The sequence below is a fragment of the Camponotus vicinus genome, unplaced genomic scaffold, assembly GCF_025532165.1.
Source record: "Camponotus vicinus isolate PSW18456_S1 unplaced genomic scaffold, iyCamVici1.0 SCAF_1, whole genome shotgun sequence".
NCBI lineage: Eukaryota > Metazoa > Arthropoda > Insecta > Hymenoptera > Formicidae > Camponotus > Camponotus vicinus.
Genome location: NW_028141945.1, coordinates 422881 through 435784, shown reverse-complemented (window position 1 = coordinate 435784; position 12904 = coordinate 422881). Strand labels below are relative to the sequence as shown.

At 29.3% G+C, this 12904-nt stretch overlaps 2 protein-coding genes across 8 annotated transcripts in view; one reads left to right on the top strand and one right to left on the bottom strand.

Moving 5' to 3' along the window:
* Nucleotides 1–8686, top strand: part of LOC145968771 (tachykinin-like peptides receptor 99D) — an 88368-nt gene extending 79682 nt beyond the window's left edge. For 3 of the 4 annotated variants that reach the window (XM_083094549.1, XM_083094558.1, XM_083094539.1), the window contains 2 exons: nucleotides 352–548; nucleotides 4821–5985. In XM_083094549.1, the coding sequence (XP_082950675.1) occupies nucleotides 352–548; nucleotides 4821–5172 (549 nt within the window). In that variant the 3' untranslated portion in view covers nucleotides 5173–5985. Of the gene's footprint in view, nucleotides 1–351; nucleotides 549–4820; nucleotides 5986–6298 lie in introns of those variants that run through there. The other variant, XM_083094559.1, reaches the window with a different exon arrangement.
* On the bottom strand, nucleotides 6459–11490 carry LOC145968780 (peptide deformylase, mitochondrial). Of its 4 annotated transcripts, none has more exons than XM_083094573.1 (5): nucleotides 11364–11480; nucleotides 10852–11029; nucleotides 9276–9653; nucleotides 8957–9116; nucleotides 6459–6570 (listed from the first exon to the last, which is right to left on the bottom strand). In XM_083094573.1, the coding sequence occupies exons 1-4, from the start codon at nucleotides 11378–11380 to the stop codon at nucleotides 9006–9008; spliced, it is 684 nt and encodes a 227-aa protein (XP_082950699.1). In that variant the 5' UTR covers nucleotides 11381–11480; the 3' UTR covers nucleotides 6459–6570; nucleotides 8957–9005. The 4 variants fall into 4 exon arrangements, with proteins under 4 accessions (XP_082950699.1, XP_082950708.1, XP_082950717.1 ...); XM_083094582.1 differs by lacking the exon at nucleotides 6459–6570 and adding an exon at nucleotides 8414–8511; XM_083094591.1 differs by lacking the exon at nucleotides 6459–6570 and having other exon boundaries at nucleotides 8877–9116; nucleotides 10852–11255; nucleotides 11364–11490.
* Between the last annotated feature and the right edge of the window lie 1414 nt (nucleotides 11491–12904).

Here is a 12904-nt window from a genome sequence, read left to right as displayed (position 1 = left end):
CCAATAAAACAATTTAAATAATATATAATTATAATTTATGATAATAAACATAATAATAGTTATATCAGAGACATATATATCTGATTATTTATGATTGATTGTAAAATTTATTACAAAATTATGATATGATTAGTAAGAGATTCATCACATATTATTTACTTAATTTATTTCTGTAGATCTCTTAATTATTAAATATATGCAATATAAATTTTTTATATACCACCGGTACTTTGTTTTCTTACATTGACATCTCCATGGAAAATTGGAAAAACTTCATAGAGAATTAATCACAGATAAATCACCAATTTCTTATAATAATTTTTCTGATAGAAAATTCTTTTTATATTTCAGGTCGTAAAAATGATGATAGTCGTAGTAGTAATATTCGCAGTATGTTGGCTTCCGTTTCATGTGTACTTCATAGTGACGTCCTATCTGCCAGAGATTACAAATGAACCATATATCCAGGAGGTTTTTCTGGGCATTTATTGGTTGGCAATGTCCAATAGCATGTACAATCCGATAATTTATTGTTGGATGAATACCAGGTAAGAGATATTTATGCTTTTCTACTCGATCACATTAAAAGTGCATCATCTTCTTGTTTCTCTCTGATGTACATATATTTGTCTTTTCATTATCAAATTCATGTACATTTCATAAAACATGTATCGTAATTTCACTTTACGAAAATTAAATTTTCGTAACGCCGGTTATAACTCCAGATTTATTTTCCAGAAGTCTATCTTCTACTTCGTAAGATAAGCGAACGTAGACATAGTATCGACAAATCCTCTCATTTATTAACAGAGTTCATGAAAGTTTCCTTCTCGCCATTTCAGATACCGCGCTTCACTTCGTAAATTTGCCTTTATTGCGATATCGAGCCCCAACTTAAATTATTCTATTTTAATTAGCGCGATTTACACACACAAATGATAAGATTTCGATTTACATACAAAATATATCGTTCTTAAATCGTTATGAAATTATATGTACATAATTAAATAATTCTCGCTCTTTGAAAGACTTTAAATTCCTTTATTAGATTACACAGGCCCACAAAAAAAAAGTACTCTGTGCTGGCGATCTGACTAGGCTAGTTTTATGTATTTTGGCCCGCTGAATTCGAATCTGACGTCAGAATTGCTCCATCACGTCACAGTTTTTTTTAAATCTCAAAAGAGAAAGACGAAAATTTCGTAAAAATCGACATTCTAAGGTAGTAAGACTGCGCTTCTTGAGGGAAAAGTTACCGAAATCATATTTCCATGTATTTTCTGGCATTATAAATCCAAATCCGATTTATCACACCAATCATACCATCGATTCCATTAACATTTGTCATGAAAGAGTAGCAATCTTCCGTATTCCATATTTGATTTTAGTTCATTCATAAATCTTATATTGGAAAGAATTAATCTTATATTCCCCAAGTCCAAATTTTGAGAAAAATTTTTTCGAAACTTACAGCTTCTAGCTGTTGAGTTCATATAAGATGCAGAAATTTCTTTATATAGGTCACAAACCTCTTTTCATGTCTTTAAAGCGCTAGAAATACATGAAAAAAAAGATTGTGCTATCTGGAGGTAAAAACCTATCTTAATATCTTCGCATTTTGATAAATAGAATCTGTTTGCAGTAAATTTTAGGTGTTACAACCTGAAAAAATAAAAAAAATAAAAAATGAACACAAAAAAAATTGAGCACAACGTTTATATTCTAGGTCGGATTTGGATTTATAATGTCTGAAAATACATTAAAATATGATTTTGGTAACGTTTTCTTCAAGAAGCGCAGTCTTATTACCCTAGAATGTTGATTTTTACGAAATTTTCGTCTATTTTTGAGATTTAAAAAAAACTGACGTGATGGAGCAATTCTGACGTCAGATTCGAATTCAGCGGGCCAAAATACATAAGACTAGCCTAGTCAGATCGCCAGCACAGGGTACTTTTTTTTTTGTGGGCCTGTGTTATTATCATTTATATATTTGTATATATGTATATATATATATATATATATATATATATATATATATCGCGTTTATTAAAACTATTTATTTTCAATTCATTTTCAGATTCTATTCAGACTACATTCAAATTATGTACTATCTTTCAAACCATCGAGATAAAAAACTCATTAAGCTCGTATATTTGTAAAACTATAGGGATCTGTAGAAATAAATTAATCATTCATCGCGATCTTTGAATTTAGCTTCATTTTAAAGTTGTTAATTAAGAAAACCCGAGTGGCAATTCATTTCGCTGCCGCAACCTCATCGAGAATGTTTGACGAACTGTCGGAAGTTAATCCAACGTAGCATAGAAGATAAACTCATCTGGCTTTAGAGATACTTCTAAAAAGTAGATGGGAGACCGAAGTTATTAGGGAACATAGAAAATAACGCCGTTGCGCTGTCATTAACGCCATTTACACAAACGCGACCCACTTTGAATACTGAGTATTTCCTTTCTTCTGGTTAATTGAAACGCGCGGTCAACTAGACCGAGATTCCGATAGAAAATATAAGCGATGTCCTCGCGGACGAGATAGACGGACTAGCACCGCAGAAATGTTGTTTCATATGCATGCATATATATGTATACACTGTATATACTTTCATACATTGATCGACACGTACATATCTGTGTATTCGTGTATACTCGTGTATACATCGTTAACCAAGGCAAAAGCCGCGAATTTTTAACGAGGAATCGAAATAATTTCGCTTCGCCCGCAAATGAAAATATGAATAGAGCGATGATCGACAATCGCTCTGATCAACAATAGCTCTGATCTCAAACATTCCGAACTTCTCTTACACGTCACACACAGCGTATAATATTTTGTTTCTTTATACTAATATCGACATATTATAAAAATTTACAGTTCTGTAAAAGAATGTAATATGTCAAAAATAATAAAATACAAAATATAATATGTCTCGCCGCGTGAGATATGAATAGCGGATTTAAATTTTGTAATGTGCTATCGACAAAATGTGTTTCGATCTAAATCATAAATATTCATACAGGAAGTAATATATGTATGTATTGTGTGACTCTACGTTCAGACCATGTTCTCAAAGTGACAGTGAACAATAATAATAATATTGACGCGATATATGTTCTTTACGTAATAATTGGATTACAGAGCCTGCTCTGTATTATTGAAGCGGGATATTTCCTCGGGGAAAATAAAATATCAGGCAATTTTTGTAACATGCATTTCTTAGAAGATTTCTTCTTTTGTGAGCGTAACGTGTGAAAAGAAGACGGATCATGTAAGAAAACTTTGCGATCTACTGTTATAAAATTTTCCTTGAAAAAATGATGATTTTTATAATGCATTTCTTAACACTTTTTTATTTTTCTTTATTGTTCTTCTTCGTAACATAAAAAAAAACAAACTAGAAACAAGAACACTAACTACAAGAAAACTTTTCAATTACTGCTATTATGTTACAATTTTTTTGCGAGAAATAAAAGTATCAAGATAAATTTATATATGATATACGATTTGTGTGATATGTGAATCACAAATGGCAGCGAGATATTTCTTCGGAGAAATTAAATGTTTTACATCTATATATATATATGTGTGTGTGTGTGTGTGTGTGTGTGTGTGTGTGTGTGTGTGTGTGTGTGTGTGTGTGTGCGCGCGCGCGCGCGCGTGTGTATACAGGGTGTCCCATTTTAATCGATCACCCCGAATAACTTTTTTAATTTTGATTGTAGAAAAAAACGTTCCAGACAAAAGTTATATGGTTTCAAGGGGGACATGAGACAGTGCCATTAGTTTGACCTTGAAGAGTCAGCTGAAAGTCACGTGAAGGTCACCTCCAACTTTTTAAATGGGACACCCTATATGCTTTTGCATTTGTTTTTATTCTTGTAGCTCATCTCGAGAGCTTTCCAAAACACTATAATTAAGTTAGTTTTCATTAAGTACTTTCCGAGTTATGAGGCTTGAAATCATTTCTTAATTTTACATAAACTGTAAAATATCTTGTAAAATATTCATTTTTCGATTATCTTACCTTAATACTTTTATGTACAAAATAATGAGAGGAATCAATTGGTGTAAAGAAAACACACAATTGTTTTTAAGAAAAAATATGTAATTGTTAATTGCAAATTATATTTTTTTTTTCGAAACAGAGAGATAAGCTATAAGAATATGCAAAAGCATATAGGGTGTCCCATTTAAAAAGTTGGAGGTGGCCTTCACGTGACTTTCAGCTGACTCTTCAATGTCAAACTAATGGCACCGTCTCATGTCCCCCTTGAAATCATATAACTTTTGTCTGAAACGTTTTTTTCTACAATCAAAATTAAAAATGTTATTCGGGGTGATCGATTAAAATGGGACACCCTGTATATGTATTATTTAGGTCATTCACATTTCTCGCGGGGATATTATAGGAAAAAGATGATCTATATGAGAAAATTTTACGATTTATGGCGACTATGTTACAACTTCTTTTCATGAGAAGTTAAACGGAAGTTATTATGCGATACATGGACCATTGAATCATATAATTTTAATTTATTATATAAAAAACCCCCAGTCAATTTTTTTATATTTATATTTCCAGATTTTGAATATTTTAAAACAATATATAAAGAAATACATATCCATGAGCAGTTATTAATATTTTCTAATATGCGATAAAACTTTTTAAGAGAAACAAAGATCACATTTAGATTAAAATTATCCATATATATCATGTGATATAGTATATAACGTATAAAATAATCTTGAAAATAAACTCGCAGGATTTTCCACATGTTAATGTGTGTTTTGTTACGTCGCAGATTTCGCCGTGGCTTCGCCCAGTTCTTTTTTTGGTGCCCATGGGTACGGATAACGATGGAACCGTCCCTATCACGTTCGGAGGCTGTGACATCTCGCTATAGCTGTACCGGTAGTCCGGACATGCACACCAGGATATCGCGGAACGGTACGTCTTCGTGCACCGTCTCAGAGCACGCTTGTGACACTCAGAAGCGTTTCACGACTAGAAGCGAATCGCAGCCTCACGAGCATACTAAAAAATTCGACGAAGATACGCGAGCCTCCCCCATATATTTGTGCAATTTGACCCCTTATGACAACGTCGGCGATGATGGTGTAGCTGTCATAGTCAGGAATTGCACTCAGATTTAGAGAAAATTTAATTTTTCATTAGAGACACAATTCATATTTAATATATATAAAATTTCTATTTTTTACTCAATTTCCGAATTATTATCTATGCACTGAAATTCGTTAGGAAATGAGGATTGGATACATTCAATGCTGAATGTTGTACAATGCAGGCTAAATTTGTTTCGCTTGGTTACGTATCGATCTCGACTCAGCAGCCTAGGCCAGAAAGGCAATAAGCGCGATGAAGAATAAACCGTAATTGTTACACGTTTTTGTTTGTTAATATCGTTAACTCGCGAGAGGTATATTTGCAAGATCGGGAATTGAACCTCTTGAAACCCTTGAACATCTAATTTCATATCAATTCACTTCTGAAGGGGTTAATTTTCAGCAGTAAAATTACGTTAAAAGAAAGAAATATCCAAAATATGATTTTTTTAACACGTTATTCTCAGAGAATTTCTTTTTTTTAATATTAATAATAAGCAAATATATTTTGTTCTATTTTTTGTTCTATAAAGTAACTGCTTTAAAAGATAATTTGATAATTCGCAATATTCATAAATTCAAGACAGAAATCTATCGAAAATTATGTATATACTTCATATTCTAATATATGTATGTGTATTTTATATACGAGTTTATTTTACCTTATTTCTACATATATTTTTTATATTATACATAAAATTAAATAAATAGAATTCTATCTTGAATTTTAATGCAAATTATAAATGATTTAAAGCGAGCTTTACTGTTATTACATATCTATGTATTATAATTATATAATTTCTGAGATTATCCCATAAAACTCCAAGTTTATTTCGCACGATATATGTTTCATCTCATCAAATATTCTTGTCGCTTTAGTTATACTAAATTTCTCTTTTACACATGTTACAATTATACAGAATGCTAGCACATAATAAATGCATATACCGTATATATATTTTTAGATTTTCACGCGATTCTCTAGTTACAAGGCAACAAACGATCACTCGCGGGCAAATTGCACCAGAACTTATGCATACGATTAAACACAACGGCACGAAACGATTCTATTAATTATCATAGTATAATTGGATTGTAGCACGATACGTAGCAATCGATGTATCGAAGCAAACAAGCCCTATTTCTAATTCGATAGGCACGGTGCGCCTGCCGCTGCACCTGCAATCAATGAGAGGCGGAAACGATCGGCTGTTGGCTCATCATCGAGGTCATGGCAGAAAGTGGAGAACCTCGCAAACCAGAGGACACGTGTCCTGACAGGAGGAGGAAAACTCTCAGCAACAACGAGTACATACCTGGATATAAGAAACTATTTCTTTTCCCTTCTGTGTGCGCGATCCGCTAAATCACAGTTGCGGCTCACATCTCGGAAGGAGCGACATTTATTGCAGCTGTCAACTAGTCATCCTGTAACACACCAAAGATACTGTTATTTTACTTCGAAAACTTTAGCTCAGTTTTTCTCTAATCATCGCTAAGTGTGATATCTATGTTATTACTGTATTGTACAAAGCGTATAATTCAAAAACTGTAATTCTGTTGACATCATATTGAATTATCTCGCTACTAACGTATCATTCATAAGTCATAATTATGTAAAGAAGATGGACGGACCAATATTGCAGTTTCCATAACATCAATACACAGTGTTTTTCAAAAACAAAAATATTATATGATTCGCGAATAATCAGTGTTAGGAGAGTGTAATGTTAAATTTAAAAAGTAACGGTTTATAATGTATAACGTACATCACGTAATTGTCGTGTTCCTATGTGTTAATTATTCTGAAAAAGTGAAGAATTTCAAAGTAATGCTCGGTATAAGGCTTAATCTTGTTGAAAGATAGGCACTTCTCTTCAATCAATAAGCTTAAGAATAAAGATATAAAAATTTCATATATTTTACACTAACAATAAGTGAAAAATCAAACATGGAAACTTTTATTTAAAATTATATATGTATCTTCACAACCAAAATTGCAATGAATTGCAACTTTTTGCTAATAAATCAAATATTGTAAATTATGTGAATATGCACACTAAATGTGGTTGTGAACACGTAAGTAATCTGTAGGTAATCAGCAAAACTTTTCTCATATTCTTCTCAAATATTACCTTTTATTTGCAAAAATCTTTCCCTCAATTTCAATCGCTTTCCTCATTCATGAAATAAATTTGAAAATAGTACATTTTTCTATTTAGATATTTTGATATCGTAAAGCCTGTCTCTAAAGTTTTTAAAATAAACTTTAGCATAAAAATGTTATTATATCATAATATTAAAATGTAACTATTTTCTTTTTTTTATTCAATCATTGTAATTTGCATAATATTTTAAAGAAACTTCATTTTAATATATATCTCTTTTAGATATATATGATTACTCTATTTATTAATTTTCGGTTTGAACTATTTAAATATTAATGAATTCGGAAAAATGTAACTTCTCTTTATGATGGATGTGTTTTATTTAGACTTTCAGATGTCGGAGCAAGAAATATTCTGGGAAAACAAACGCTTTTTAAGATACGATTTAGATGTACATATTACACGTCACATAATAATATAATTCTAATAAAAAGTATATGATTAAGAAAATATTCAAAATCGTGATTATTTATGAGTAAGAAGATAACAAACAAACAGCTAAAAGATCATATTATCAAAAAAAGCGAGCACGCTTCATCTCTCTGAACGGTCCAAAACAGTTCTATACATAAATGACGCGCTAAAACAATAAACAAGATATACTCGGAACCAAAAAAACTTTTCATACCACTACTGTTGTGATATTTATAACTCGCTTTTTGTATCAACACTATTTTAGCAATTCGCAAATCTCTATCTACATAAAATTTATCCTAAATAAAAATAGATGAATAAGAGAGAGACTTTTATTTAAAATTCTTCTCCTTTGAAAAATATAAACTCCATCGTAATTTGAGAAAAAAAATTTTACGAATCGATATATTATTCACATACACTTTTAAAAAATATTTGAAAAAATTAGAAAATTATTTCTTGTTATCGAGAAATGCAATCGAATCGTACATGATAAAAAAGAATCATAGATTATATATCTGCATTAATATAATATATATTTAATATCATATCTCAGAGACCATTGAAAAATATAAGCACAACGTTATAGAATAAACAATTAAATGATGTTCAAAGCTGCGCTAGTAAAATAGCGATTAAATGTAATGCAAGAAGGTATAGATTCTATAGAATCATGTAAAAACAGTGTGTGGTGTTCGCACGAAAAAATATTTATTCTCTTTATTCATCTGGTATGCTATAGCTCCGCATATCTATATCATGTCTAATAGTCTGCTATGATTGTATCCTGGAAAATGCGTAAATAAAATGTCTAATTTTTTATGTACCTACTATATTTTGAATTAATGTGACGAAATAACTATGTGTTTGTGCTAAGATATAAACGATATCTATTATCAAGATAAATTACTATATACGACATGTAATTATCAGATGATTTCTTTACATATTCAAATGAATAATAAAACGCACCATTCAATTTATTTTATTATCAAATAAAATAACTAATTCATTTTTCTATCATTCTATAAAATAAAATGTAAATAGTTTTTACATTTTTTTCTAGATCTCTATTTAAAATTTTATCTAAAAATAACGCATGTGTGAGATAAAAATAGCTGAAAGACGCGCAAAATGAGATAACAAATGATATGATTTAGATTTATGTCACGTTTCACATGTTTATTTTATATACATTGTGGAAAACGAATAAATTTAATTTATGTAAATACCTTGCATCTATTTCAGTTAACATAAATATATAATACAATTTATAATATCTTATTTTTTCGGCAAATAATTTAAGTGTATTTTGCCATCCTTTTTATTAATTTTTTCCCAAGCTGTGCATTGAAATGTGCTTATATCCATTTTATCTATATATAGTTCTCCCTAAAAAATAAAAAAATTACTTAATATATTTTTAATCTTTCACATAATCTTATTTTTAATCTTTTACATAATCTTTTACATACAATTCTATATAATATTTTAGCATTATATATGTATATAAAATTTTTTTCTCTTTTATAAATCTTTTATAAATCTTACTTGTAAGTGATCATATTCGTGTTGTGCTATTCTAGCAGACCATCCACGTCCTCTCCATGTAAATTGCTCAGCGGAAGCATTCAAAGCTGTAATTTCTACTTCATAAGCTCTGGGCACAGCAGCAGAATATCCACGAACGCTCTCACATCCTTCATACAAGATGATCGGTGTATGATCTATTACTTTTAATTCAGGGTTGATGAAAATTGTCATTGGAATGACTTCCATCTCATGGGCTTTCTTGATAACCTCGTCACTAGTTTTCATATGTTCCATTGTATGTTCTATAGCAAATATTTGCCATGGGAGTCCAATTTGAGGACCGGACATACCACATGCATCATAACTCCTCATAATGTTTATCAAATGTGTGATTACCTGCGAATGATTAATAGTGATGCAATATTGTTTTTTATATGTTATATTGAGAATTGTGAAATTTTTTATTTATTATAATAAAACAAATTCTTATAACATTAAGGAAGAAAATATGTAGTAAAATCACTTAAGAAATAATTTAACTGTAAAAAAATAGATAGAAAAAATATGATACTTGTACTGACTTGCAAACTATTTTAATATTATTTATAAAAAAAAATAATTATTTAGCTGAAAAAATAATGTATGATTCCAGAAAACATGTATAAAACATTTTTAGAATTTTCTCTCTAGCCTCTCTATAACTATAGAAATTATTAAACAAAATATATTAAAACATTAGAATAATTAAATCTTGAGTGATTTTGAGAATTAATCTTGACTTTATTCATCAATCTTGTACACAATCTGATATAAATCATTTTTGTTTTTGAATATTTTATGTTTATTTAAATTAATGAATGTATATAAGATAATGTATCTCGGAGGAGAAAGAGTTTCTTATACTATTTTCTTATATCTTTTTACATATCTTTTCATTTACTTAAACATAAGCATACTATTTTATATTATTTTATATTAACATGATATCTATTTTTTTAAATTCTATGGTTGAATATGCAAAATGAATTTATTTTATGAATTTAGCTATAGTATTTTTCTTACGCACAAGTTATAAGATTCTTTTTGTTTTCATATATTTTGTATATTGTTTTTATATATAGTTTTATTTATCTTAGATTTACTATCATCACAGCCAAATATCATTATATAATATTTCAATATATATATGTTCATATTATATCTATTTTTTTAAATTCCAAGATTTTGCAATAGAATATATAAATAGATTTAAAAAAATAGATACATGATGTATATTAAAATATTATAATATTATACGTTTGAATCAATATAATTATATTAAAGAGTACAGAAAACTCTCTTTCTCTCTCTCTTTCTCTTTGTCTAATGCAATATATTTTATATATTAATTAATGTAAATAAACATATATTTATGTTGCGTGCATAAATATTATTATTTTCTTACATTATATATTTTTCAGATTTACTTTCATGTACTATTGTGCCTTACGATATTTTATTCTATATCTAAAAACTCAAAAAACATCTACTTACTTATATTTAAAAACTCCAAAAACATCTACTTACTTTTATAAAACTGATATTACAATAATACCTTTTGAAAATCCGCCAATTTTATGACTTCTGGTTCTATCTTTATTGCACGGCCACGTAGAACAGGATCGCCAATTTGACAAACGTGTTTATACGGTAACCTTTTGGAATCCGAGCTCCAGAAATGATTCAATGTTTCTTTCAGTTTATGAAAACTTACAAATCGTGCATTGTTTTTTCTAATAACAATAGCACGCGAGACCACATTAGCGAAATATGATCGAAACATTGTATCCTATCACGCTTTTAACGTATTTTTTAGTAGACGACCTAAAATTTAGGTTATCACCTTATCACGCGTCTACGATGAATATTTTCACTATTATGTTTCTCATCCTGATGACGAAATATTCACGCATGCGCCACGCAAAGCGACAATTAGAGGTTGGTATGACTGATCGTCGACTTATAAAATAATGAAATTGCATCAATTCAAATTTAATCATACAAAACACAAATTTATGTACAAAACATCTTTTATTATATTCAGTTTCAGAATAAATATACATGTACCTGACAATAATCGGCATCTTCGCACTCCTTCGACGAAAAGATATCTTGAAATAGAGGATGGAGATGATCGATCGATTCTCGATACACAGAAAATGACACGACGAAACCGACTGTAAATACCAAAATCGTGACATACACTGACGTATAGCAACAAAATTATGTATATATCTTGAAGACGAGCACTTTATGCGACACTTACCGTAATTTTTCAAGCGAAATTCACATTGAAACAAACGCGAGTAGCACAGAACGATTTGAAGTTCGTGGCGCGTTTAGTGATCATAGAAGAGCGACTCAATATTCTCAGGGTGCAGTCCCACGTAGAAGAAAAAGCGGAACGGAAAAGAAGTATAGTGGGGGTAACCAATCAGAACGTTTCTCCAAAAGACATACTTAGCGTTCTCATATGTATGTACATACCTAGCATATCTAGTCTTTCTTATTCATAAATAAAATTTATAAATTTATTTTTATATAAAATAATAATGTCATCGGTAAATTTTTTTATTATAATATAAAATATGTGTGTGTATGTGTTTTATTTTCAGATATATATATTAAATTTTGTAACAATTTATTACACTTAACATTAAATTAGGTGAAAATATATTATTCTGAATAAAATATTTGTTACAATATAAAATGTAATTTTATCATTGTTTCATATATAAATAGTTTAGTTTAATTTTATATTTTCACAAAATATAAAAACAACAAAATTACACTAAAATAATATATTTCTCTTGTTAAATTTATATTATTATAAAGTTCTTTATTCCATTCCGCTTTTATATGACTGGGTTCCCCATGGAATATATTTTACGCAAAAACGGAAAAAATTCTAACAAAATTTACAATAATTCTGAATTAGCTTTGTTTTTTCGTAAATTATATTCCATTGGAATTTTCCATTTATTATAAAAAGATATTTTTTTACAAAATTGATTATTCTTGTTAACTATACCCAGTGAGAAATGATAAGTCGAATAGACGTCTAAGACGTTTAATAGATGTCTAATAGACGTTTATTAAACGTCTTAGACGTCTATCCGACTTATCATTTCTCACTGGGATAATTCATAAAAAATAATTTGATTGGTTACCCCCACTACACTTCTTTTCCGTTCCGCTTTTTCTTCTACGTGGGACTGCTACAATGTACTAAATTATAAAATTTAATATAATTACAAAATAGTATTACTATCAATAAATAGAGTTGTATGCATACTGTCTTTTAGTTTCTAATCATTTCCAATCACTATGCATTTCTAATATATTCTCTTCTTCGAGTTCTTGGATTATTATGGTTTATTGTATTCCTTTGTGTTAACATCATAAAAATTACCATCACTTGTCATGCTTATTCCTTCCTATGGAGTCCATCGGAATACTTTCTATGAACATTTGTTCTCAGGTATAGATATTCAAATCACTGTAGTTGCCTTTTTCTATTTTCTCGATTATTGTCCCTTTTTCTTTCATTTTATTTAAAAATATTAATATAATTAATATAACAAATATTTATATAATCTTGGTATCTC

Coding starts and splice junctions, on each gene's coding strand:
- LOC145968780 (XM_083094591.1), bottom strand. CDS start 11,079: ATGTTTCGATCATATTTCGCTAATGTGGTCTCGCGTGCTATTGTTATT. Junction 9,654..10,851: donor AATTGGCGGATTTTCAAAAG/GTATTATTGTAA, acceptor AATCATTCGCAG/GTAATCACACATTTGATAAA. Junction 9,117..9,275: donor ACGAATATGATCACTTACAA/GTAAGATTTATA, acceptor TTTATTTTTTAG/GGAGAACTATATATAGATAA.